Here is a 27207-nt window from a genome sequence, read left to right on the forward strand (position 1 = left end):
GTCTCCAAGTGTAGGTGTCTCTCTTCCTCCACCCTAATTCCTCTGCAGGTCTGAGGCCCCTAGAGTTTCCTAGGCCTTTGAATCAGCGGGTCATCCTGCCCTGGGTTCTTGCCTCATTCCCAGGATGCATCTTCTAGGGCTGTGGTAGGGAGAGAAGAAGGGGATGAGGCCCCAACAGAGTGCCTTTTCCCTTACCCTGGAGGATCCTGGAGTCTGGGGTTGCCAAGGGAGACTGGAAGCTATGGAGATGTCACCTTGGCCCCTGCTGTGGGCCAGATGCCCTCCATCAGAGGGATGCTTCTGACCTCACCCCAGCCCCAGGCCGACGGGGGTGGGGTCCAGGCCAGTGACCTTCACCGGATCTCAGTTTCTCAGGGGCCTCCCCGTTCATTCATTGTCCAGGCCAGATTGAACCTACCTGACCCTCAACGCACCCACACCAGCCAGCACCCTGAAGCTCGAACCTCAGAACACGCTATTGCACGTCGACACACACGCAGTCAGAGCTGGGCCCCAGGCCGTGGTGCCCAGAACCCCCAGTCCCATCCTGGATGTGGCAGGGGTTCCCCAGGGTTGGGTTGAGTAACTTAAACTGCCCTGTTTCTGCAGGGGTGAATAGAGGCTTTCCCAGACTCACACTTCCCTTTCTTAGGTTTTGCCTTCAGATGGGCAGGGGCTGAGGGTTGAGGTGCAGGGCACCTGAGCTCCTGCTGGGGCTGGCAAGAGGGGTCTTGGGCCCTGGATCCTAAGCCAGAAACTGGGTAGTTGAGGTCCTTGATCTGGAACGTATCACTGTGTCAGTGTCCCTGCTGGCAACTGTCAGCCTCCATGGTGTCAGCATTACTGAGGGCTGGTGTTACTCTGCATGACTGTCCATCTTACTGAGTCTGCCAACATCCCTGTGTCACTGTGGATGTCACTGTCATTGTTAGCCTATGTGACTGTCAGTCTCATTGCATCTTTGATTCTGAGGTTACTGTCACTGTGACTGTGTCAGTGTCAACAGGTGTCGTTGCCTTGTTTGTTGATGTCATTGTGTGTAACTGTCACTCACTGCATCATTGTCACTGTGGTGACTGTCAATATCCCTGTGTGTCATTGTCAGCTGTGCAACTGTGTCATTTTCACTGGCTGTTGTTGTCAGTGTGTAATGTCTGTGTGTCATGGTGGAACAGTGACAGTAAGTTGGGGGCCCGGGGTTGTCTCTTGATGTGTCACCTGTGTGTGTGTGTGTGTGTGTGTGTGTGTGTGTGTGTGTGTGTGTGGCAACACTGTGGGGTTCTGTGTCAGGAGAGGTGCTGGGCTTCTGCTTACAAGGGGTTTGGGCTGCTGGGCACTTGCTAGTGGGGTGCCCTCTGTTCCCTCCTTATTTCTGGATCTGGGGCTGGCGGCCAGGCTGGGCCTCTGGAAGGGTCTGCAGGGAGCCTGGACCAGTTTGCATAGCCCTCACCTGGGGCTTGATGGGATTTATGCTCCAGATCTATCCCAGAGCCATGGGGTGTGAACGTGGAAGATTCCTGGGAAAGATGCTCTTTGCCCTGGGATCGGTGGCCTGAGGTGAGCTAGGGTAGGGCAGAGGTGTAGCTTGGATGCCTCTGGCCTCAGCTTCCCTACCTGGGAATGGGTCCAGTGGGGGGACTCGGAGGGAAGAGGGAAGTGAAATTGGCCTGGAACCCCCTGGACCTGCAGGTGGGGTGGGATGGGGGTTTTGTCCACCCTTATGCCCTGTGGGCTGGGCTCCTGGATTCATAGGCAGAAGCCCTCCAGCCCCCAGGAAGCCCTGCTCTTGTCTCAGATCAGCCAGAGCTGCTGCACTGACGGCATCCTCTCCTCACACTGCAGCAGGTGGGTAGGCTTGGAGAGATGCTCTTGGTGGGCACAGAGACCCTGTTGGGGTCTCTGTCACTCTCTCTGGGTCTGTCTCTCCCTCTGTCCTTGAACCTCTGCCCATCTTCTATGCTCCCTGTCTCTCTTCCTGTGCCTCTTCTTCCATTTCTCCCTGTCTTGTTCTTTTATTGTCCCTCAGGGTCTCCGCTCACTGCTTTCCCTCTCTCCCTGCCTCTCTGTTCCCCCCTCCCTGGGTCTCTCCCTTTTCTGGGTGTCCCCAACCGTGCAGCATCTGTCGTGGTACCCCATCCCCCCTCTCTGCAGCACTTGCTCTCAGCAGCGCCCGTCTCCCACGGCTGCAGCCCCGTTGGCCCAGGGCCCGGCCCTTACAGTAACTCATCGGGCTGATGGAGGCGACTTTGATGAAGAAGCCTCCCTTCCCCCTTTGGGGACCCGTGTGTGTGTGTGTGTGTGTGTGTGTGTGTGTGTTTGCTTGTATGCCTTACACTCGTGCCAGGCCATCTCCTCACCCGCATGGCCCTCCCAACTGGGACCAGGAAGGAGCAGGGAACAGAGGACCACCCTGTCCCTCTACTCCCATCTGTGATCTAACCTCTGTCTACTCTGCCAGCCCGCCTGCCTCCCGATGTCCCGGTTCCTCTCCCGTGTGGTGGGCAGTGGGCTGGCTCTGAGGAGACGCACGGGTGGGCGGCACAGAGGCTCGGGGAGGGTAGGCGGGCGCCCTGCAGGGCTGGAGCTGGGGAACCATGTAGGCCTCCAGCCTCCTATCTCCCTTTCTCCAGCCCCAGCTCTGAGTTTAGCACTGGTTCATCCTGGGTTCGGTTGCTCTGATTTTAGCACTGGTTCATCTTGGGTTCGGTTGCTCTGAGTTTAGCACTGGTTCATCCTGGGTTCCTTTGCTCTGAGTTTAGCACTGGTTCATCCTGGGTTCGGTTGCTCTGAGTTTGGCACTGGTTCATCCTGGATTCCTTTGCTCTGAGTTTAGCACTGGTTCATCCTGGGTTCCTTTCTCCGCCCCACCACTTGCTGACTGTGACTTTGGTCATTGTCTTATCCTCCTAGGCCCGAGGAGTAGCTAAAGATGGGGGAGTGGCAGAGGGTCAGGAGCCAGGCCAGGTGGTAGGAAAGGCCTCAGGGGTCACAGATGTGGGAGGGGTAGCCAAGGCCAGTTGGGGCCTAGAGAGATGAGCTGTGCCAGGAAGGGGCAGCCGGAGCTCCTGCGGCTGTAGCTGGAGGAGCACCAGGTGCAGAGGGGAGGGCTCGCCTGGTGAGGGGCGAGTGTAGCAGCGGGTAGGCAGGAGCCCTTCCCATAAAGGAGGCCCCGGAAGTCAGATTCTCTCCGGCTCCCCCTCCTGCTGCTCCAGGCTGACAGCCACACTTGTCTCCCCTGCTGTAGCTCTGTCTGCAGTGTCTCTGGCTGTCTCTCTGGCAGTGTGTCCGACTGTGTGTCTGCATGTCTCTGGCAGTGTTTTGAGTGGTATGGATACCTGACTGAGCATCTGGCTGTGTCTCTGGCTCTCTCACTGGCAGTTTTCCTGGGTGTATGTCTGTTTGTGTCTATCAGTTCCTCTGGTATTTCTCTGCCTGTGTGTCAGGCAGTTTCTCTGGCATGGTTTCTGACAGTGTCTCTGGCTCTCTGGCTATGTTGCTGATGGTTTCTCTGCCTGTGCTGCTTACTCTTTCTCTGATATGTCTGCCTGCGTCTGGCCAAGTCTTTCACAGGGATCCTTGCGGGTCCTTTGGTTGTGTGTTGGCTGTTCTCTGGCCGTGTTTCTGGCTGGTTATCTGGTTTATCTACCTGTTTCCCTGGCTTTGTCTGATCGTGCCCGGCACAGTCTCTCCAGTCTGTGTGTGGGCTCTTTCTCTGGGGCTCTGTCTCTTGTTTGGGGCAGTGTCTCTGGCTAGTGTCTTTGCTGTGTGTCTGGCTGTACCTCTGGTAGTGGCCATGGTTGAGTGTCTGGCAGTGTCCCTCTCTGGATCTCTGCTTCTGTCTTGTTGACAGTCCCCCTCTCTCCTCAGACTGGGGCAGGAGAGTCAGGTTTGGAACCTTTCCTGCAGGAAATAGTTATTTCCCTGCCCTCAGGTATGGGCATGTGCTGGGGTGGAGTGGGGTGAGGGCAGCTGGACCCATCCCAGGAAGCAGGACAGCAGGTAGGGGGGCCACTGGATCCATCCTGGCTTCTGGGAACATGTCCTGAGTGTGCTCTGTGTACCCACACGGGAGTGTGTAAACACTGATGCATATCTGCTGGGCTGGGGCTCCCAGGCTCCTGGGCTGAAGGACGGGCTGTGGTCCCTGAAGGGGAAAATCCCTCATCCTTCTCATGATCATTAGTGTCCACTAAAGCAAAAGCCACATCTGACCTGGTCACAGTGTACCACTGCCCTGGTACCCTGCTGCTCTGAACTTCCCAGAGCCCAGTGGGGCAAGGCTCACCCTGGGATGGGGGTGGTTAGGGAGAGCATAGCAGGGGCAGATCCGAGGGGCTCTCTCCCCAGGAGCGTGGCGGGGGGCCTTTCATTCAAGGCAATTTGGAGAAGTATAGACCTCCGATTAAGTTAGAACATCACCCTTTCAGTTTGTGATGTTTATAGCTAATTAGCTAACCTTACCAGTGAAGTTATATTTTTCCTAGAAAAATGGCCTTAGCATTACCAGTGATCTGTAACCCATCCTGCCCCCAGCGGCTGTACTGAACAATGAACCACTATAGGTTGCCTTCTACCATCTTAGCAGACCTCTGCCTACAGATGCCAATAATGTTTTCTGTTGCCTGAAGAGGATCCTGAGCCCCATTAAGAAGGGCATTTGGGGTCCAGGTGCCCTGGCCCTAGGGCTGGGATTTCCCAGTCTTGCCTGAGAGGAGGGGGGGCTCCCCAGGCGGCTCCTGCCTGGGCTGATGCTGCCCCTTTCCCCGCCGCCCACTCTTTCCCAACAGATGGCTGCTCCTGTCCCATGGGCCTGCTGTGCCGTGCTTGCTGCTGCCGCTGCCGTGGTCTACGCCCAGAGACACAGTCCACAGGGTGAGTGCTGGGCGGGGGAGCTCCCTGCTGACCCCCTCTGGGAACTGAGCGTGAACCCTCCCCGGCATAGCTGTACGCACCCACCCAAGAGCCACATACTGCCATAGGCTGGCATCGTCACACATGAACATGAGTCATATGACACTGATATATGGGGTGACCCACTGATGTCGTCCCATAAACACAGTCCCCCAGTCACTCCGGGGCGGTCTCGTGCTGATGGTATCTCTGGCTTGAGATGATCTGTCCCTCTCTGCCCACTAGCACTGATACAGGGTACAGGCAGGTGGGATAGGAGTTGGGGGCAGCTAGGGCCAGGGCCCTGTACAGTATCTGGTGAAATGGGGTCCCCTCGGATGTATGGGGGTGCAGTGGGAGGCACTGAGACAGTGGGTAAGAATATTTCCCCTTTTCCCACAAGGAATACAGGGACAGAGATGGTAGACTGAGAACAAGGCGTGGGGATGGGCAGGGTGACATGTGGGAGAGGGCTGGCACATCAAGGAAGGGGCCCGGTCAGTGAGCTGGGTTGGCTGGAGGGGGCAGGGATTGCCCAGGCTGCGCCATTGGCAGCCTCCTGCACTTCCCACACCACTTGTCCAGTGAGTGCCGAGTCCTCCTTACAATCCACGGGGCAAGGAGCTGCACCCCTGCTGGGAAACTTTACCACTAGCCCTTCTGCATCTGAGGCAGCACCTCAGACGGCCACGTCAGTACAAGGTCTGACCTCGAAACTCCTTGAACGAGGGAGGCTCCAAGTGTAGGGAGCTCCCCCCTTGGTTGTGTCCTGCCCCCCACCTCAGTCGGCTCAGGTAGAGGCAGAGAAGGTGGGGGCATCTCTGGGGCCCAGGCGCAGAGCAGACCCTAATGGCTGAGCTCCATGACCCTCAAGGCTGTGGGTTCAAGGAGGGCAGTAGGTCGAGGCTCCTGTGGCCTCTTCCTTGTGAGCCCAGCACTGAGGCCCAGAGAGAGCCGGGCCTGCCCCGGGGCTGCTCCACAGTGGGCAGGGACTGAAGGGACCACCAGGCCAGCCCATCGACCCCCACCCGCAGTCGGCCTGCCTGGGGCTCCTGTGCTGACCGGACCAGTCTAGGCCCACCAGTGGTCTTTCCCGTTGGCCTTGCCCCTGCCCTGTGTGTGGGGGCATAGGCTGAATCTCTGAGAGTGTGAGATTGTCCTTGTGCATTAGACTGTGTGAGACTGTCCTTGTGCATTAGACTGTGTTCTTGGGGGAGTGAGACTGTGTCCCTGTTTGGGTGCGTTTCTCTCTGTAGTTATATCCTTGTGGGCTGTGCCCTGTGTGTGACATAGTTGATGTGTGACCATGGCCTTTGTGGGATCGTGTCCTTGTGGTTTAGACTGTACCCCACGTGTGATAGTTTGTTAGTTTCTCTTTGTTTCTGTCTCTTCGTGTGTTCGTGTCCCTGGTAAACTGTCTCTCTGTGTGTGAGACCATGTCCCCATGTGTAACTGTGCCTCTGGGTGACAGTGCCCTTCCTGTGCATGCATGTGACCTTTTATCAGGTGTTACTGTCCCTGAAGTGGGACACTGTCCCTGCGTAGCTGTGACCTTGTGGATGGTTGTCCTGTGTGTGCTTTTTCTTCTTTGTGGTGACTGTCTGCATCCTATGTGTGTGGTGATGTGAAGTTGCTTAGGATGCCTGGGGGGACTGTTTCCAGCATGTGGTCCCCATGTGAGCCCATGTGCACAGGTGTGAGGGAGCCGTCAACTCTGTCCCTGTGTGTTCTCCATGTCCATGACCTCATCCTGTCTCTGTCTCTTATCCTGGCTTCTAACAACCTTTTCACAGCTGATTCCTTTGGAGCATTTGTCACCGTGTCAGGGCCAAGAACCCCATCCTCCCCCTGCTGCTTGATTTAATTTCTGAAATGGACAGCACATCAGTAGGGGCACCCACGGGGTGGGAGGAAAGCTGTCCAGAGACAAAGGATTAAATCACTGCCATCTTTGGAGCTGTTGCATGGCTGTGTGTATTGCTATTGCTGTGTTAATTGTAGCAGTTGTGACACTGTGTGATTGTCATGTCACATTACCCCCCTGCCTCTGCGTTGTGGCCTGTAGTTGTCATCTGTCATTGTGTTGTCATTTTTTCATTCCTGCGCTGCCCTTACATGGTTGGCTTGTCACTGTTGTCAGGTTGTTTCCATTTCCTTTGTGAGGCAGACAGGGTTCCCCACGTGTTACCCCACTGCCATTACATTTGTTGTGCTGTTGGGTTGGTTTCCTCATCTTGCGGCTGTACCTGCCCCCCCAGTATTAAAGGGCCATACCGGAGCCATGTTAGTTCTGAGCTGCTGTTGGTCAGTGTCGATGTGTTGCTTGCTGGGACTGTGATGGCCACGCCCCCTCCACGATGGTCAGTTTTCAGGCTGCTGGATGCAGAGTCTCTGCTGGGGCGGGTGGGGGCGGTGTGCAGAGAGAGGGGCTTGGCGTGTTTCCTGGAAGCTCCAGGTTTTTGGAAAGGAGGCTGGAGGGGGGCTCCGTGGCTAGGGCTGGTGGACTGGGTGGGCTCTATGGCTTGAGCTGTGGACACTGGACCTCTGGTCAGAGGGAGGCCCCCAGTCAGTCTCTGGTCCAGCCTCACAGCTGTGGTCTCCAAGGCCCCCCGGCCACCACCCTTCCGCCTGTTCATCCTCTGTTCGGCTGGTCCCAGGCCCCACAGACGAGTGGTCAGGGCTGGCTGGGTTTCCTGCTTCCCTCTCCTTTGACGGGGACAGAGAGGCTCAGAGAGGGGCGAGACAGAGACTGACAGCAGGGGAGAGAGCTGGAGATACAGAGAGATCCCCGGCACAGGGAGGGTGACCGAGGCAGCAAACAGGGACAGATGTTTCAGCACAGAGAAAAGCAGAACTGGGGAGGGGTCTATAAAGGAGGGAAGGGGGCAGCTGGAGACATGGGGTGGGGGTGGGGGATCCCTACCCCCTGCAGTCCTGGTGGTGTTAACAAGTCTAATTAAGAGGCCACTGGCCCAACTTAATTGACTCGTTAGCAGGAATTGCCTCTGAAAATCCCCCTGCTAGGCAGCTACGGGAGGTGGCTCTCTGGAGGGGAGATGTGAGGGAGTGTTAACGAGGGATCCCGTGGCCACCCCACCCCCTCGCTCTGCCCCTCCCACCCTCACTCCACAGCTCTGGCTGGGACCAGGGAAGCATCTGTCCTTGCAGGCTTGGGGGGCAGGATGAGGAGGGTAGGTTCTCATCTCCCGGTGCCGCTTCTCTGGGGCTGTCTGTAGAGTTGGTGCCTTGGACTTCCTCTGCCCCACTCGCCTCCCCACCTAGCGCTGCCTCTCGACAGGTGCTCCCTCCCGCCCTTCCACTCCAGTCTCCTGGGCTCCGTCCATCACTCCTGGGTTGCCAAGGCCAGGGCTGGGGTTTGCTTTTGGCTCTGAGAGGCCCCTCCTGGGGGCAAGAGAGGAATGGTCAGAGAGCTCCCCCAGTCCCAGCACTCCCCGACCCACACCCCAAGCAGTTCCTGCCTCATGATGATGTTGACAGCTGCCAGGAGTTCCCTAGGGCTCCCGTCCTGGACCCTGCCCATTCTCCCTTCTCCTGCTGCTGCCCCAGCCCTGTATGGTTGGGAGCGGGGGGGCTTGTCAGGGGCTCAGAGTCAGGGAGAGGGAGAGAGGCAAGACAGAAAGACAAGGATGGGGACGATGAAGAGATGGGAAGAGACAGAGGGAGGAGTTCAGGAGAGGGGCCCCTCAGCCCCAGCTTGCCTGGGTAGCAGATGTCAGTGACTGGCGCTGGGCCTGTTGGTGGCAAGAGGTTGGGGTCATGGGGGTCAGGAAAACTTTTAAAAGGACCTGGGGACTGGAGGTGAACTGGGTCTTCTCTCCCAGCATGCTACACAAACTCTCTACACATACACACACACACACACACACACATATACACAGTCCCCAGACGTGCACACACACGTACGAATTTGGAGGCACTCACATACCTGTACCCTTGTACGGCCGCACAGGAATTTTGCATACCCCTCATCTCCCCGGGACACTCACACAGTGAGACTCAGAGCCTCTCGGCCTGGACTCCTCACTTGCGCACATTCACAGGCTCTCATCCGTGCACGTTTGCCTGGGGGTGCTGGGCGGGGCTGTGACCTGTGACTTTTGCCTTGTGCCCTCCCCGGCCCCCACAGAGACACCCCACGTGCAGTACGAACGCCTGGGCTCAGACGTGACTCTGCCGTGTGGGACGGCGAACTGGGATGCAGCTGTGACGTGGCGGGTGAATGGGACAGACCTGGCCCCTGACCTGCTCAACGGCTCTCAGCTCGTGCTCCGTGGCCTGGACCTGGGCCACAGCGGCCTCTACGCCTGCTTCCACCGCGACTCCTGGCACCTGCGCCACCAAGTCCTCCTAAATGTGGGCTGTAAGTGTTACTCCCAGCACCCCTCATTTGACCTCCCACTTCACTCAAGGGCATTATCCATGAGGCCCAGACCCTTGGCCCGGTTCAAAGCCCCTTCCTGGTGGTAGTGGTGGAGGCCCTGACCCTTGCCCTCTGATCCTATTTGAGCCTGCTCTTCTGACCTCTGAGCCCAGTCTCACCCCCTGAGTTCGGACCCCTGGCATTTTGCACTTATATCCACCCCCACTGGAGATCTTTGAGATCCTGAAATCCTGTTCCTTATGACAAGATGGGCACAGGAGGGCTGGCAGGCATGGCCCACCTGGGGCCTGGTGGGGAAGAATCCTAGAGTCACAGCTCCGAGCTGGAGTGACCTCACTCCACTGTGTCCTCTCACAGGGTCTGGCCCTGAGGGCCTTAGGGAAGAAAATAAGGTATAAGGTTACGCAGGTAGAGGTGTGGCACTCTGGGAAGCTCCAGGGAAGAAGGAAGGCTTCCTGGAGTGTGAAGCACATGGAGACTTGGAGGATTTGGAAGATACACTGAAAAAGTTCTTTCTGGCAGAGAGCTGAGTGTGACCATAGGCTTCAGAGGCTGGGAGGGCATGAAAAGGCCACTTGGGTTGATATAAATGGCAGAAGGGAGCTGAAAGAGGGGACGGGGCAAATCATGATCCTAGAAGCTGGGGAGTGACATGATCAGAGTCATGTTGTTAAAAGGTCCCTCTCTCTGTGCTGAGGGGAGGCAGGTGGATGGGCAAAGGCAGGGGCAGGAAGGAGGCTGTTGCTGCGATGCAGGAGAGATGAGGGGGACCTAGGACCAGGGCATAGAGTTGGGGAAGTTGAGATGGGGGTGATTGGACCTCCAGGAGTTGGTGATGGATTGGAGGTAGGGAGGACAGGAGAATAGAGAGTGGGAAGAGTCAAGACGGCTGGTGGTACCAATCACTGCAACAGAGACAAGGTGGAAGGGTCAGCTGGAGGAGAAGGTAGCGTGTTCTGTTTACACTGTGTCTCAGTTTGGGTTTCCCTAGCATCAGGTGAGAATTTGCATACAGGTAGTCTATTTGGCAGGAGACAGAAACATTATAGGGAACGGGAAAGTGACAGAAAAGGAAGTTAAGCTAGCCAGTAAATGGGGAGTTATCTAGCCACTGCTTCTGGGCAGCTGGCGCTTAACCCACTGGGGGAGCCCTGGGAGCCGAGGCAGAATGTGTGCCTCAGAGTTCTCCTGCCTAAGGAGTGCGGGGGCTCAGATGCTTATACACTAAGGGGTCGGGGTGGGGCTGCTTTAATTCCCCAACACTTTTGGCCTGATGCCCTGACAGGCAATGCAGGTTTTGGTGGCCAAAGAAAGCTCTGAGGCAAATAACTGCAGAAGCGGTCAGCGGGTACGGGTGAGGGATCTGCAGCACCACCATCTGCTATAGACATGTTGGGTTGTGGTCGCCGGGGGACAACCGGGAGTTGATGGCTGGTAGCCAGTGAATCTGAGGGTCTGGGACTCGGGGAAAGGCCTGTGCTGGAGATGGGAATTTGGGGGGTTGTCAGTATTAACTCCTTGGGAGGAGGGGGTGAGATGGCCAAGGGTGAGATTGTGGGATGAGGAGAGGAGAGGACCCAGAACCCAGCCCTGAAGACCATCACTGTAAAAGCAGTTGATGGAAGAAACGAGCCACAAAAAGAGATGAAAGATCAGAAGGAGCCGGCAGGAAGGTAGAAGGAAGAGCAGGTGAGTGTGATTCAGAAGAGGCATTTGGAGAATCGGGATGGTGAGGTTATCGGTGTTGCTGATGGTCATCTGGGCAGGCCTCTGGAGCTCAGCCAGAGGCACCAACTGACAGAGTAAATACTCTGAAAATAGTTTCTTTTCTCCTTGAGCCAAGGATTCAAGCTTCTCCGGCCTCATTCCACTTGGGTGATGCACCCCACTGTCTGAAGATGGTTTCTTTACTCCTGGGAGCTACAGAGGGGAGGAGATGCTTGAGGGACCTGGGAGCAGGCCCTTTGCCCGCTATCAGGAGACTGGTGTGGACAACCATGGGAAATGTTAGGCTGAAGTGTTGCTCAGGGTCCGCCACAACACTGACCCGTCAGTGGGGCTAGAGGAGAGGTACAGGTATGTTTTAGTAGGGATGTTCCTTTCCCCACAGAAAAGCTTTTTTATGTGTTTAAACTGGAGAGTTGGCAGTCATCACAAAACGCCTTAGTTGCAAACCGAGGGTGGAGTGACCCCTGTCGGCCAGCTTGAGATATGCAGGATCAGCCCACCAGAGTCCTCCCTGGCCCACCACAGGGTGCGTTAGAAGTGGACCACGCAGCCTAGCCCTGGGCCCTTACATGGGGAAAAAGGCCATATATTGAGTGGCATGCAAGGAGTATGAGGCCAACTTGGTACAAGTCACCCATACCCTTGTCTTCTCAGTTTGAGTCCCAGAAGTCCTCAGGATGGACAAGGCTTGCTGTGATGGCTGGGCCTTGGCGGCTCTGGGCCCCCATTCCTGATGACTCGATTTTCTTTGAGAGGTCATTGGAAGGGGATTGGGTCTAGATGTAATGCCTGCAGCCATACCCACAGCTGCCCTTTGTGACCAGAGCCCAGACCTTTATTTTAATAAGTTTTTTTGTTTGTTTTTAAATTTATTTATTTATTTATTTATTTATTTTTGGCTGTGTTGGGTCTTTGTTTCTGTGAGAGTGCTTTCTCTAGTTGCAGCAAGCGGGGGCCACTCTTCATTGCGGGACACGGGCCTCTCACTATCGCGGCCTCTCTTAGTTGCGGAGCACAGCCTCCAGACTCACAGGCTCAGTAGTTGTGGCTTATGGGCCTAACTGCTCCGCGGCATGTGGGATCTTCCCCGACCAGGGCTCGAACCCGTGTCCTCTGCATCGGCAGGCAGATTCTCAACCACTGCGCCACCAGGGAAGCCCCAGACCTTTTATATATAGTGCTGACCACTCCCAAGGCCCTGCCTGTCAGAGGAGAGCTGGCCATGAGTTGGCTGTAGCATTAGTTACAGATACTTATCTCTCATTGCCTTGTTTCCTTCTAAAGAGTTGGTCAGAGGGACAGGGGACATTAATCATGATTGTTTCAGTCACTTTATATTAGTAACAAGAGACTGGCTTTGGCAACACTCAATATCAAATTATCCTTCTCGCCAGTGCTCAGAGAACAGGACAGAGCTACCCCTGATTTGTGGGCCATTCAAACTAAAAATTATTCAATTTTTTTTTGGTGGTACGCGGGCCTCTCACTGCTGTGGCCTCTCCCATTGCGGAGCACAGGCTCCGGACGCGCAGGCTCAGCGGCCATGGCTCACGGGCCCAGCCGCTCTGCGGCATGTGGGATCTTCCCGGACCGGGGCATGAACCCATGTCCCCTGCATCCGCAGGCGGATTCTCAACCACTGCGCCACCAGGGAAGCCCTCAATATTTATCCTAAACATATAAGATTTTCATGTCTCTGTTTCCAAGGGAACCTGATCATAAAAGTATTCCATTGAAAGTCCCCTTAACCAGGCTGATCCCTGAACTGCTTCCTCCTGACCCACCTTCCTGCCCTCAGGAAGACGGTCACAACCAGCAAGGAGGCCCCTACCCGGGGTGATGAAAGGACCCCCCACATTAGGAAACAGGATCACAAGGTTCCTTTCAGTAGCATCCTTTTGTTTCCTTAGACACTGCTAATTCCATGTCATTCTGATTTTAAGCTGAAATAAATCAGAGATTAAGTGACTAATTTTAAATAGACAGTTCTTTGTCCAGTTTTAAAATATTTGTATTTGATTGGTCAGGACAGGAACTCCCGAACCCCTGGTTCAGCATCACTTCCTCCTCAGCTCTGTTTGGTGGGGAAGGAGAGAGCAGCCTGTGGTTGAAGAAGAAACTGGTGAGAAAAGATGGGTAGAAGGCAGGCATTTAGGAGTCTAGAAGTTGGGGTGCCTCGAGGGATGTCACGAGATAAGGTTAGGACACGCCATGGGCCTTGAATGCCAGGCAGGAGGAGGAGAAGTGTGGGTGCGGCCCTGGCAAGGCTGGAGCTGGAAGGGTCACCCCGCCCCGCCTGGCCTGATCTGGCCTGGCCAGGGGTGTGGGCAGCCTGCCCCTCCTCCTCTCTGAGCCGGCGGGCAGGCCTTGTGCATGCCGGGGGCTCCAGCCCAGGCGGGCTGGCGAGATGAGAGGAAAAACATGCGGTTTGGTGGGCTGGACATGGAAAAACAAGCCAGTTAGGAAAACAAACAAATCCTGGGCCAGCGGGGGTACACGCACGCATGCACACGCACACACAGCCCCGCGTGGGACTCAGGGACGCCCTGCCACAGGCTGATGCTGTCACTTGGGCATCTCAGGAGCCCCCATGGGGGCAACTCAGGAAGTCTGGGCATCCAGGAGCACGCCTGTATGTGATATCATGACACGTATGCATATGGGCTTTTGCTCACACACAGCCTCTAACATGCTCTCACGCGGTGTTCAGCTCATACGTGTGAACACACTTGGAATTCTGGGCACCTTCCCACACCCACAATTTGAAAAATGCATTCAGGCTTAAGTTCCGTCTCATACGCAGTGTCTCAGGTTTGTAGTCCAGCTGTCACTGTTTCACACACAACAGCGCATTTACACACATTTGCACAGAGGACCTCAGCCTCACACGTGTAGACAGTCCCCAAGTCACACAGCCTCACCCCGAGCCCCACACAAATGCAGTCACCCGGCCACGCACAGCCAGTCGCAGTGACACTGCTGCCCAGAGACCCAGTCACACACAGGAAGCCTCTCGGAGTTACGCACACAGCCTCACAACGGCAACCTCTTACAAACAGCTTCTCCCCTGACTTGCAGCGCGCTCCCAGCAGGCCTCCTCATTGCATACTGTCCCACAGCCTCACACTTGGTCTCTCTCAGCACCCCCACCTCCTCCCACCCGGCCCCTCAGCTGGGCTCCAGCTGCAGCAAGTCACTCCTTTTCTTCCTTTTCTTTGTTTTTCTTTCCTCCTTTTCCCTCTGAGAACCCTGGTCCCTGTCAGGAAACCCAAGACCTTCCCTACTCAGGGCCCAGGGCCAGGCAGGAGTAGCCAGATGACAGACAAAGCCCTGCCTGCCCCCCCCCGCCCCCCATGACCTGCCCAGTCAGAGAAGGGAACTGGTTTGCAAGGGGGGATGTCTGAGGGGAGACTGGTCCGAGAGGGGAGGACGGTCAGAGGGAAATGGAGGAAACCGGCCAATGGAGAGGCTGGGCGGGGGCGGGGGCCTGTGAATCCAGAGCCATGGCCCTCTCTGCCCTCCGAAGAGTCCCAGGTGGCAGGGAGCTGACTCTGCAGGCTTCAGTCCCCCCCCCCCGCCCCCCGCCCAGTGCCCTTCTCCTTTGAAGCTGGGGGTAAGGGAGGGTGGTGGTAGGAGGGGGCAGTGGAGGCTTCTCAGCCAACCTTGGAATGTCCTTTCCTCCTGGGGTGGCTGCCAGCTCCGGCCTGGCCCACAGGCCCCCACGAGGCGCTTCCTGTGTCCTTGGCCACCCCCCCACGCCTCTGTGCCCCTGGGCAGATGGGCATGGCGTACGTGAGGCGCGCAGGATGAACACGGAAGAGACACAAGATGGACATGGGGCCAGGAAGGCTTCCCGGGGGAGGCAGGCAGCAGAGGGCAGAAAGCAGGCTGCCCCTCGTGCAGGCTCAGCTGGCCTCCACCTCTCCCCTGCAGGCCAGGGGCTGGAGCCACCACTGCCCACAGCATAGCCCATGACACCTGCCACATACAAGCTCCCCTCATGCCTCTCTGACCCCTTCATCTCTCCTGCTGCAAAGCCAGATCGGGCCCTGGGGGTTCGGCCCCAATACATACATACTTCACATATACTGGACATGTACATGCAGTCACACACAGTCATTCACAATCCTGTGCACACTGTGGATGGAAGCCCACGGCTCCCCAAGTATCACCACAGCCACTCAGCAAGTGTGGACATGCACTCCCCCTCACCGTCCCTGGCTTATTGAGCTGCCCCCCTCCCATTTCCTGTCCACCTGTCAGGCAGGGGGCGGGGTGGGGGGGCACAGTAGGGAGGTGTCAGTGTCCCCGGAGCCGTGGACGGACATGCCTTGCCTGGGTCAGATCACAGAAGCTGCCTCCTTCCAGGAACCTGAGCCGGCTGTCCTCATGCCTTACCGAATACCCGAGGGTGGGACAGCTGGGCTAAGTGCTCACGGCAGCAAAAAGAGTGGTTAGACAGCAGAGAGGACTTCCCAAGTGTGTGTGTGTGGTCGTGTTGGTGGGTATCCCTGTCCTGGTGTTTAGTACCAGCTCTGGCTTGCTGTGTGACCACAGGTAGGTCCCCATCCCTCTCTGGCCCTCCATGTTCCCCAGAGTAAAGGCAGCTGCTGACCATATAAAGGGCTTCTTTTTTCTTTTTTAAAATAAATTTATTTATTTATTTATTTATATTTGGCTGCGTTGGGTCTTCGTTGCTGCACTCGGGCTTTCTCTAGTTGCGGCGAGTGGGGGCTACTCTTCGTTGCGGTGCGCGGGCTTCTCGCTGCAGTGGCTTCTCTTGTTGCGGAGCACTGGCTCTAGGGGCATGGGCTTCAGTATTTGTGGCACACGGGCTCAGTAGTCGTGGCTCGCAGGCTCTAGAGCACAAGCTCAGTAGTTGTGGCGCACGGGCTTAGTTGCTCCGCGGCATGTGCGATCTTCCCGGAACAGGGCTCAAACCCGTGTCCCCTGCATTGGCAGGTGGATTCTTAACCACTGCACCACCAAGGGAGTTTCTTAAAGGGCTTCCTTAGGTGTCTGTGATGGAGAAGCTGGGGGCTGGGGCTGGGGGGAGGTACACACCAAGGAAATAGCAGCTTCCTCTCTGCACACACATGCAGTCACACGTAGACATGTGCTCTGAGAGCCATACACATAGACATTCCTACATATGTACCCGCATTCCATCATCACACGTCACTCATTCATGTCACACACAGACACATATGTGACATGTATGCATATGAACAGCGGCCCAGTGCTGTCGTTCATGTGGAGCCACCAGGCCTGTCCTCGTGTTTCTCATTCTCTCCCGAGGGGAAGCCTGGGATGTCTCTTCTCCAGGGAGTGCACCCTGATCACCCCACCAACCAGAGGACCCGGTCAAGACCCCCCCCTTGGCCTCTGTTGCACAATCTTCCTCTGGAAATGGACGCAGTGTGGCAGGAGATTTGGGGCTGGGGCCGATTCCCCCAGACATCACCTCCATCCTGTGATCGATGAGCTGAGGCCTGCAGCCCCCTGCTCCCCACAGTTCCCGCCTCCATTGAGCAGGTGGGGGGGCTCTCTCTCCATACAGCCCTTGTTTTCCTTTAATTAAACATCTGGCTCTCTGTGGCCTGGGAAGCCTCAGACCCTCGCTGACAGCACCCTCCCCCCGCCACCTCTGGCATTGCTGATGGGTTGAAGGGGGAGAGCTGGGGTTCTGGGGCCCACCTGTCCCCACACTAACGCGGGGGACTGGGGGCTCCAAGAATGTCCTGACCGTGCTGTCCTCGCCCCCAGTGCCGCCGCGGGAGCCCGTACTCAGCTGCCGCTCCAACACTTATCCCAAGGGCTTCTACTGCAGCTGGCATCTGCCCACTCCCACCTACATCCCCAACACCTTCAATGTGACTGTGCTGTGAGTAGATGCACCTGTGACCTGGTTCCAACCCTGACCTCTGACCTCTCCCCCGGCCCCCCACCATGCCCTCAGTCCAGACCCTAGCCCAGCCTTGGGCTTGACCTTCCCCCAGCCTCTGCCCTACCCGACCTTGATGTTGGTAACGGTGCCTGGGCTTCATCCCTCCCCAGGCATGGCTCCAAGATTATGGTCTGTGAGAAGGACCCGGCCCTCAAGAACCGCTGCCACATCCGCTACATGCACCTGTTCTCCACCGTCAAGTACAAGGTCTCGATAAGTGTCAGCAACGCTCTGGGCCACAACGCCACAGCTATCACCTTCGATGAATTCACCATTGGTGCGTGGGGAGGGGGCGGGTCCCTGCTGCCTACTCCAGTGGGAGTAAGTGGATGTTTGCCAACGTGTATATGAGCGTTGGTGGGGGTGTCCATATTGTGTGCCCAGGTATATGTGGAACGTATGATATGTACACATATGCGTGGCATGCATATACCTGTCAACATCTGAGTGGATGTCCTTCACCTGCCGGGGCCAAGAGACCTCTCCAGCGGCTCTTCCCATCGTCTCTCTGGCTCCCAGAGCATGGAGGAGGGGGAGGGGGCAGGCTGGGCCAGACCCTTGTGCAGCTGCAGCCTCCACCCCCACCCCCCCGCCCCACGCTAATGGCTTCCTTACGGCCTGTGATGAATGAGGTGTCAGAACAGGAGACAGGACTGGGACAGATACTGCCCTCCCCCCACCCCCATCCTGGCCAGACCCTCTGCCTGCCCCTGCCCCATCCCGGCCAGACCCTGTGCCTCCTCCTGCTCCCCCCCTCCCCCACGCATGGCTGGGTCCGCAGCCAGTCTCTTGCTATGTGAGCTGGGCCCTTAGATGCTCTCATCAGATCCTCAGCCCACTTCCAGCCCAGATCTGCAACACCTGTGGACTGTCTTTTAACTTTGACCCACAGAGCAGCTTCAAACCCAGACTCTTCCAAGGGAGGCTGTGTCTCAGTTTGGAACTGGAAACGTTGAGGTGAAAAGCCAGGCTTGGGGAAGTATATGATGCTGGTACAGGCTGGGGCGATCCAGGTGATGAGGAGGGTAGTGGAAAGGCGTGACATAGGCTTAGTAATTGGGATGCTGGTCATCATGAGGATGGGGGTGATGATGGGATGAAATGTATGATGTTGACATCACGAGCTGGTGACAGTGGCTATAGTGACCGTCATTAGTGATGTCAGGGATGTGAAAGGTGGAAGTAATGAGATAGTTGTTCATGGTGGTTGCCAAAATTGACAACAGAGAAGAGCAGTGGTTATTGATGTGCCTTGGTTGACATGGCGGCTGGGGTTGACGAAATGGGGTGTTCCAAAAGATCAGTGTGGTACTGAAGCTGTGTTTCCTCAACAGTGAAGCCTGACCCTCCAGAACACGTGGTAGCCCGGCCAGTGCCCAGCAACCCTCGCCGGCTAGAGGTGACATGGCAGACCCCCTCGACCTGGCCTGACCCCGAGTCCTTTCCTCTCAAGTTCTTTCTGCGCTATCGACCCCTCATCCTGGACCAGTGGCAGCATGTGAGTGCCCTACCCTGCCCGGCCCAGATCCCGGAAGCCTGAACAAGAGCCACACGGCGTGGGAGGCCCCCGTATCCCTGCTGCTAGCTGTTCCAGTGTGAAGCCTGAGGGCAGTCAGAGAGGCTTTCTGGGGCGAAGAAGGGACCAGGTGGGCCTGGAAGGATGGATGGAGCTGGGGGAGATGTCCTGATCTAAGGTCCTTAGGGGTTCCTGGTGACCCCTATTAGGGCAACAGGAACGCATCTGTCATTGTGGCTCCACATGGTAGTGGAGAGAAATGCTGGGAGGCAGATGGCAGATCAGATCAGACCCTGATCAGACATCTCCCTCTTACACTCTGGGCCAGGCTCTGAGCCTGTGCTGGACCCAAGGGGCAAGATAGACCCTGTCCTCAAGGACTCACAGATGAGCTCAAAGGGTCAGAATCAGGCAATAGAGTCAAGCTCAATCCAGGGTGTGAGCTCAGGCCATGATTAGTGTCATGGCTCCAAAGTCAAGTCCACCTTAGAGGTCAGCTTAAAGTTATGGGTTAGAAGGTGGTCTGGACCGGGAACGAAGCAGTGGACGGAGGGCAGTATCGGGTCAGGCTGTGGTCTGGGATGTTGATCAAGCTACGAGAGCGAGCTCTGGGTAGAAGCCAGGGGTTTGGGGCAGACTTGAGTTTCTCTCTCCTTGAGGGCCCAGGGCCCATAGGGCTGTGGGTGCTATGTAGCCCGTGAGGTCTGTGGGCCAGGTCTGGGGCTAGGAAGGTGCGCCCTGGGGCAACCCAGGCTGGCACCCAGGGTCAACCTGTGCCCCCACCTCATCCACTTGGTTCCAACCTCATCTCCTCCTGCGCCTCTCCCAGCTGGCCTTTAAAGCGCGTAATTCGATTCCAGGGCGCCTGTCCTGGTTGCAGGCCTGGCTCCCACAAAGGCTGCTTACATGCTCATATGTTCCCTGACAGAGTCCGGAGTCCCTCCCGCCTGGCCAGCTGCCCGCGACTAATGCATTGCTAATATTCAGGGTCTAGTTTCACAAGCCCCTCTCTCCTGCTAACTAGCTACAGGCAGCAGCCCCGCGCGTCGCAGTGCACACGCCTCGCAGTGGACCTGGCACACTGCCTACCACACACACACGGGAACATGCACGCACACACGTGGCCCCCAGCAGGAACCATGCTCCCTAAGTGCGTGTGACTAACATGCCAAGGCCACCCACTGGCCTCCACCGTGGGCAGAGCTGACCCCAACGCTGACGCAGGCAGAGCAAAATATGTGGGCTCCATGGCAAGAACATGAGTGGCCTGTGGCACATGTTATCCCTGCTCCATGTCACGTTGGTATTGTGGTTGGCTAGATTTATGGCTCTTTTGAACTTGAGTTTTGCTCTGAACAGAATGGACTCTCCCCAGTCCTTAAGCTTGGATAGAGGCAGGTGTATGATTAGGAGGGGGAGTAGAGGGGAGAGCAGAGAAAGACATCACTTGGATTTTCAGGAGGATGTGAGAGATACAGGTCAGGAATTACACAAGAATGGGCACCGTGAGGTCTGGCAGGGGCTGTCTCAGCATGGACAAGGGGGAGGCAAGTACTGGGACCCAGCATGGGTTCCCTGCATCTTCTGCTCTGGACCCAACTCAGCAGGAAGACTGGGAGGGCATGTTTGATGTCTGCTGCCACAGACTGGATGGAGGACTCCTAGGTAAGGCGGATGCCAGCGACTAGGGAATTCCTGACAGTTGTGGAGCCATTCTCTTAAGGGGGTGGATTAAGGGATCAGTGACAACCTAATAAGAAGGGACCAGGCCTAGGAGATGTGGCTCCCAGGAGGGCACTGCACTTCTAGGCCACATTCCTAGAGGTATGGTTGGTTGCCCACCATAAGCCCACCAGTGAGGTGGTAATTTGATCTGCTCCCCATGGCCCTCTCCCTTTGGGGAAAGACAGATGTGAAGATCGGGCGACAGAATCAAAGGAGGAGGCCCGAGGGTCAAATCCTGGGAAGAAGGAGAAGGAGCCGAATGAGCTAGGGCTACTTAGCCAGAGGGGGTTTTTGCAGAGCAAAAGGGGACTGGGAGACCAGAGTTGGAACTGGGCCCCAGCTCCAGGAGAGGAGGGTCTCTGGGGCCCACCAATCTTCCAGGGCTGGGAGTAGGACTTACTGAGCCCAGATCTGGGCTCAAAATGGCTCTCATACCGACTCTGGCCTTTACCAGTACATCCTATCTCAGGCTCACAAACCTTGGAGGAATTGGGAGGCTTTCCCACCCCACTTGGACCCAGCTGCCCACACATGAATCCACATACACACACGCACATGGACTCACAGACTGTCAGGTCAGGTGGCCCAGGCCCTGGTTTTCTCGGGGGAAGATTGTAACAGGGACCCAAAAAGCCCTGAAGCCAGACGTGGCCCAGAGCGGGCCCCCTCCTCCGCCCCTGCCGGCTGCCCCTGTTTACGAGGCGCCTTAATGAGGCAGCGGGTGCCGCTGAGATGAACCAGAGCCCAGCCTGGGCCTGGGAGGGGCGCCGGACAGGCAGGCCAGCCTGGAGTGTCGGGGGAGACCCTCAGGATGGGGCTGGCCAGGGCGGGGGTGGGGTGGCCATGCCTCCAGGAGGAAATGGAGCAGCTGTCCTGCTGTCCTGCCGACCCAGGAGCTGCCCCACCCCACCCCTTTTCCACCTCGGGCAGGGCGATGACCATAAGTGAGGCCACCCTGAGGGGGAGACCCAGCTGGGGCCAGGCTGGTGGGTGCTCCGGGCATCTGGGAACCCAGGCTCTGAGCTGGAACCCGTGACAACGACAGAGCTGGCTGAAGTCTCTTTGGTGCTCACCATGTGCCTGAGTCCTCATTACAACCCTGTGAGAGAGATCATTACCGCCATTTTACAGATGAGGACCGCAAGGCATGTGGAAGTTAGGTAACTTAGTCACCTAGTTAGTAGGGGATGGAGCTAAAATTTGGACTCAGGCAGCCTAGCTCCATGCCTGCGTTTGTAACCTTCCCTTTAAACAGCTCCTTGATGGAGTGGGAGAGAGCAGCACAACATTACGCCTCTCTCACCCCATCCCTCTTGTCGCCTCCAGCTGGAACTGAAGTTGGGACTGGGCTGGGGCTAGTGAGAGAGCTGGGGTGACAGCAGAGTGAAGACACTGAGCAAAGTTCTCCTTACTCTCCCCTCGGGGCATTTCTCATCTCCTTAAAGATCTCCCTCAGGACTGTCTTTGCTCCCTGGGCGGGAGGGTCTCCTCCCAGAGAAGTCTTCACTCTCCCAGGGATATTCTCAGTGTCCTCCCCCTAGGGAAGTCCTCCTTCCCTCCAGGGGTGTTTTGATTCCTCTCTCCCCACAAGTGTTCTCACTTCTTCTGGGGGTGCCTCACTCTCGTGGCCCCCAGGGTCTGCCGTCCCTATACCCCCCGACCCTGTGGTTTGGCTGCAGGTGGAGCTGTCGGATGGCACAGCGCACACCATCACGGATGCCTACGCTGGAAAGGAGTACATCATCCAGGTGGCGGCCAAGGACAATGAGATTGGGACGTGGAGTGACTGGAGCGTGGCCGCCCACGCCACACCCTGGACTGAGGAGCCACGACACCTCACCACCGAGGCTCAGGCCCCCGGTGAGCCTGCCCCCTGGGCTCCCTCCTGCTCCTCCTGGGACTTGGAGCATCTGCTCCAGGGGTATCCACAGTCTGTGTGGCCGCCACACTCCCGTCGGTCTGTCTAGCCCCTGCCGTTCCTTGTCCTTGCTGTCTGCACATTCTCGGTAGGGGCCTCTGGATGGAGGGGGGGTGGTCCTCTGTGTGCCTTGGGGAAGCAAAGACCTGCCTGATGGGTGAGGCAGGGGCTGTGTGACAGGAGAGGCAGCCCTGGTCTGACACAAGAAGCAGGAGCAGTGTGCCTGTGGACCCCAGATGGAGGTGGGACTCCAGCCCCGGCCCGGCCTGGCCCTGAGTTTCCCCCATGTTCCCCAGAGACCACGGCCAGCACCACCAGCTCCCTGGCACCCCCACCCACCACGAAGATCTGTGACCCCGGGGAGCTGGGCAGCGGCGGAGGACCCTCAGCGCCCTTCTTCATCGGTGTGCTTGTCACTCTGGCCCTGGCTGCCGCTGCCGCCGCCGCCGGCAGCCTCCTGATCTGGTAAGTGGAGTGAGGCTGGCTGGTGGAGGGGAGCCCGAGGGGACCCCGAGCCCACCCTCTTCCCTCACAGCCTCCTGCCCTGTCCCCCCAGAGCCCGGCATCCCGTGAGGACATGCCAGCGCACCTGCAGAGGAGCAGGAGGCCGGAGCTGAGCCCGAAGACCCCGGTTTCTATTTTGCACACGGGCAGGAGGACCTTCGGCATTCTCTTGAGACACAATTTGTAGAGACCCCGGCAGGCCCGGGCCTGCTGCCCCCAGCCCCGCCACACCACGCCGGCCCCCCTCCCCGCTCAGGGCAGGGGGCCATGCAGCTAACCCACCCACCAAAGAGCACCCACGCCTCTGTCCTAAGCCCTGGGGCTGGGCCCTCCAACGCCAGCGACTCCCAGGAGCCCTTGGGGGGCCTGAGGGGAGCCCCTCACAACCACAGTCTCGCCTCCTGTCCCAGCCTCCTGTCTGTTCCAGGGTCTCTGTTGCCACCATCAGATGATAAGCTCCTGACGCTGCGGGGGCCCGGCCATCCCCTTCCCCCGGCACCCACACTTTTCAGTGCTCCGCCTCCACCCCTGTTTTGTACGACCCTCCCCTTTTCCTGCTCCTGCCCCGCAGTATTTAATGCCCTGTCAGTCCCCTCTAGTCTGACTCAGTGGTAACTTGCTGTATTTGAATTTTTTACAGATGTATATACGGGGGTGGGGGGTTCTCATTAAACGTCACCATTTCATGAGTCCTTGGACCGGACCCACTTTGGGAGGGTAGCCCTTGTCCAAGGACCTCTCCCCTTCCAGGCCTGGAGGAGGGAAGCAGTTGGAGTTGGAGAGAGACAGCCCTCTCCAGACAGGTGGGGAGAGGCAGTTCAGCTCTCAGGCAGGTGTGTCCAGGGACGGGGCTTCCTGCCTCTTTGGAGGGTAGAGCTCCCTGGAGGCCATGGGCAGAGTTGTGGGGAATGAGGGGCCCCAGTGAGGCAGGTCCCACGCGAGGGGCATCCAGTCAGCCCCGGAGGCTACTGAATCCTGGCAGGTCCAAGGTCTGTCAGGGGTCATCTCTGGAGCTGCCTTCCACGGGTGCCCAGGCCTGGCTTTACCCACCGGGCAGAGGTGCAAGAAGGGGAGGAGGCCGGGCTTCATCCTCGGGGCGGAGGGCTTGTCATCCCTGCCATTCAGGAGACACAGGCGGGGGTTCTAGCAGGTCAGGCCTGGAGCTCAGCCAGGGCTGAGAGTGCAGAGCGCAGAGTGGCCTGGGCAGGCAGGGAGGTTGCCCGAAGGAGGCCACTTGGCACGTGACCAGGCACTAGACTCGTGCTTCAAGACGGGAAGCACGGAGTACGAGGTTTACCCCAGGGTTAGATTGCAGTGAGGACTCAGTGTGACTAGGAGGGGAGCGCGCTTCGGCTTTACAGGGTACTCAGTCTCTGGGCCAGCGCCACACCCTCTGCCCACACCCTTCCGGTCCCCAAACCGGGACTCCAGGATCCCTTTGATTTCCCCTCAGAGGAGAGGCCCCTGGCTGCCTCAGGTCCAGCCCCCCTTGTCGGAGCCGCCTCCCTGCAGCTCCTTGGCTGAGAATGCCCGGGGCTGGGGCCAAGTTGGCAGGCACCTCTGGCCTGGGGGTGGGGGCAAAGGGTTAGGCCACAGCCCCAACCTGAGAGCCAGGCTTGGCCACGCTCCCGGCGGCTGGAGCAAGAAGAGAAGTGGAGTCGAAGCCAGAACATACTGGTCCACACACAACCAAGCCCCTGCCACCCAAGCAGGCACCAAGCAGGGCCCCACCCCACCACTGAGCTGCTGCCCCCAAGTCACACGTGCACCCCGGTTCAAACCCTCCTCCTCAGACCAGGGTCAGGAAATGGGCATTCCTTTGCTGGTCTCGCTGCCAGCCTGGGATGACGCCCTGGGAGGAGGGGTTCACAGTTCCAGGAGTACTGATGAGTCAGGCCTGGACAGGACTCCAGGTGGGTGAGGGGCTGAGAGCAAAGGTGGCTGGCTCTCCTCCAGGCCGGGCACTAGAGGACGAGAGGGGTGTTCCAGGTGGGAGGTGCCATGGGAAGCAAAGGCCGGTGTCAGGGTAGAGAGGTCTGTGGCATTTCAAGCCGAATAGCCTAGCCCCAGCTGTGGGGGCAACACTGTTCCTCATCCACAGGAAGAGGCTCCCAGGATGGACATCCTGAGAAGTGGCTGTGGACCTGTCTCTGTGTCCTGGACCCCCAGTTCTGTCTGTCTGGTCTCTCAGGTGTGGCTCGGGCCTGAAACCTGCACTCCAGGTCCACCAGGGGTGGAGGGAGTAGTGGGTCCCCAACTCTCACGAAGGCCATTGTATTCCCGGGGTGGGTCTGAACCTCCCCCTTCCCCATCCTTGCGGTAGGAGGGCTGAATTAGGGAGTCTCTGGCCTGTGCTGCCTTCCTGCCTTGAGAGCCCTGGTCAGCCCTGACCCATCCGCCGCCCACCCAGGGCTTGGGCATCAGCAATCTGGCCTCCATTAGCAACATGGGAAAGCAATTACATGGGGCCTGGGGAGGAGATGGAGGGGAGGGGGACTGCTGGAGCTTCAGAGGCCAATGGAGAGGAGGACTAGGCCACCTCCCTGCCCCCAACCCCAAGGGAGAGACCCAGCCCCATCCTAAGCCCTGAGGTGCCTGGAGGGGCAGTGTCATTGCCTCTGACCAGACTGGACCTGAGCCCGGAGGTGGTCATCCCTCCTTGGGGGTCCTGGCCCTCGAACTCACAGAGGCTGCTCGCCTTGGAGGGTCTTGGCTGCCGTCTGCTGCTGCCTCCGCCTGCTGTCCCTTCCACATCCGTTGTAGCTCATCGTGGTTCTGGGGAGCTGGGGACAACTATAGGCATCAGTTCTTGGAGCTAAATCGGAACCTGGAGAATTAAAGCACTGCTGTTGGGGGTTGGGGGCACTGCAGGGGGAGACTTGGATCCCAGGCCCAAGGTGCACAGCAGCCCAGCCTTTCAGCTCACTACAGTTCAAGGGGCACTGGGGATGGGAACCCTCCTCTGTGCCCCATTCCTATAACACTAACTTGTCTCTGCCCCATCTTCTTCTCTATGAACCCATTCCTGTCTCTGTCTCCGTCCCATGCCTGTCCCTGTCCTTGTGTTTCTCTCTGTATGTCCCTCTCCCATCTCTCTCTCACTGTATGTCTCCTGTCTCTGCTGCCCTCTTTGTGTCTCTAGCCGTCTCTTTCTCTGTCGCCATCCCTGTCTTTGCCTCTGTGCCTCCTCCCTGTCTCTCAGTCTTCCCTTTTTCTGCCTTCCTTCCTCGGTCTCTCTGGGTCTATCTCCATCTCAGAGTCTCTCTGTCTCTCTCTGTGTTTCTGTGTCTCTGTGTGTGTATCTCCATCGCCAGCTCTGTGTCTCTGTTCCTCTTCCCTGAGCCTGGCAGTCCTTCCCTGTCTTTGCTTCCCCCTGTGTGTTCCTGCCCTGGTCCAGACCCCAGCCTGTGACTGCTGTGCCTCTCTGGCCTGAGCCGGGGGCTGTCCTGGCTTCTGCTGCCCCCTCTCGGCCGCCTGCCCGCCTTCAGTCTCCCGGGCAGGCAGCTGTCAGCCCATGCATCCCACGTCTGCCTCCCAGCAGCCAGCCAGGAGAGGGAAGGTGTTCGGGAGACAGCAGGCAGGAATACCTCCGTGCAGCCTCTGGCTTTGAGAACTCCCCAGAGGCGGTGAGCTCACTAACTCCCTAGGCTGGGACTCTGAGAAAGTTCACTGTCACATGGTGAGAACAGAACGTTCAGCTCCAAACCCAGCCCCGTGTCCTGCACCTGTGTGTCTCTATGTCTTGGGGCCCACGTGTTCACTGTGACCACAGGCCAGAGCTACTGGATGTGGACAGGTAGAGAAAGGACCTTCAGGTGAGAGCACCTGCCTGCGGATGTCAGGCTAAAGACCTGGGGGCACGAAGCACTGGAATGTAGGCCTCACACCCCTCTCCTCTCCTCAGAGGAGGGTGGAGGCGAAGGAGGTCTGAGGAGAGGAGTCTGATGGAGCCAGTCTGAGGAGAGAGGCTGGAAGGGGCTTTATCTGACAGAGCCACTCTCACGGGGAAGGCTAATCTGAAGGTGAGTGGGTCTGAGAGGGCCTGCGTGACAGGGTTAGTCAGGGGCGACTGGTGTGGGACGCACTGCTGAAGAGATCGTGTTTGGAAGGGCCAGTCTGAGGGGATAGGCTGATCCAGAGAGCATCTGAAGGGTCCAGTCTCAGGAGAAGCTACTCTGGAGGCACACAGGTCCCAGAATAGGCCCACCAACTCGTGCTAGTTTGCCTGGGACTTGCCCAGTTTTAGCACCAAATACCCCTCAGCCCCAGGAAACTGAGATAGTTGGTCAGCCTATTTGAGAAGGCGTTGCCTAACAGCGCTGGCCTGATAGGAGAGGCCTCCCTGGGAGCGAGTGGATCCGAGAGGGCTTGTCGGACGGCACCAGTCTGAGGGGAGAGGTGGTTAAGGCTAGAAGCTTCTTTGCACAGGAACCAGGCCCTGGAGGGGGTGGACCGTTTGGGTCCTTCCAGAAGGGCAGTGGCTTGGGGAGTGGCCACCAGGGGGCAGGGCAAGCTCTCAGGAGAATCAGAGCCAAAGGTCCCAGAGGGAGCCAGACAGTGTGGGGCTGTGTGCGAAG

General features: G+C 57.8%; 1 protein-coding gene across 4 annotated transcripts in view; it reads left to right on the forward strand.

Annotated features, from left to right (window-relative positions):
- CNTFR (ciliary neurotrophic factor receptor) overlaps window positions 1-23319 on the forward strand; it is a 39135-nt gene extending 15816 nt beyond the window's left edge. For all 4 annotated transcript variants that reach the window (XM_059072799.2, XM_059072797.2, XM_067041293.1 and 1 more), the window contains 8 exons: window positions 4788-4872; window positions 9038-9271; window positions 16787-16904; window positions 17078-17244; window positions 18302-18465; window positions 21888-22068; window positions 22423-22591; window positions 22683-23319. In XM_059072799.2, coding sequence (XP_058928782.1) covers window positions 4788-4872; window positions 9038-9271; window positions 16787-16904; window positions 17078-17244; window positions 18302-18465; window positions 21888-22068; window positions 22423-22591; window position 22683 — 1119 coding nt within the window. In that variant the 3' untranslated portion in view covers window positions 22684-23319. The remainder of the gene's footprint in view (window positions 1-4787; window positions 4873-9037; window positions 9272-16786; window positions 16905-17077; window positions 17245-18301; window positions 18466-21887; window positions 22069-22422; window positions 22592-22682) is intronic.
- The last annotated feature ends 3888 nt before the right edge of the window (window positions 23320-27207 follow it).

This window comes from Kogia breviceps, chromosome 8, assembly GCF_026419965.1.
Source record: "Kogia breviceps isolate mKogBre1 chromosome 8, mKogBre1 haplotype 1, whole genome shotgun sequence".
In the NCBI taxonomy this organism is placed as follows: Eukaryota; Metazoa; Chordata; class Mammalia; order Artiodactyla; family Physeteridae; genus Kogia; species Kogia breviceps.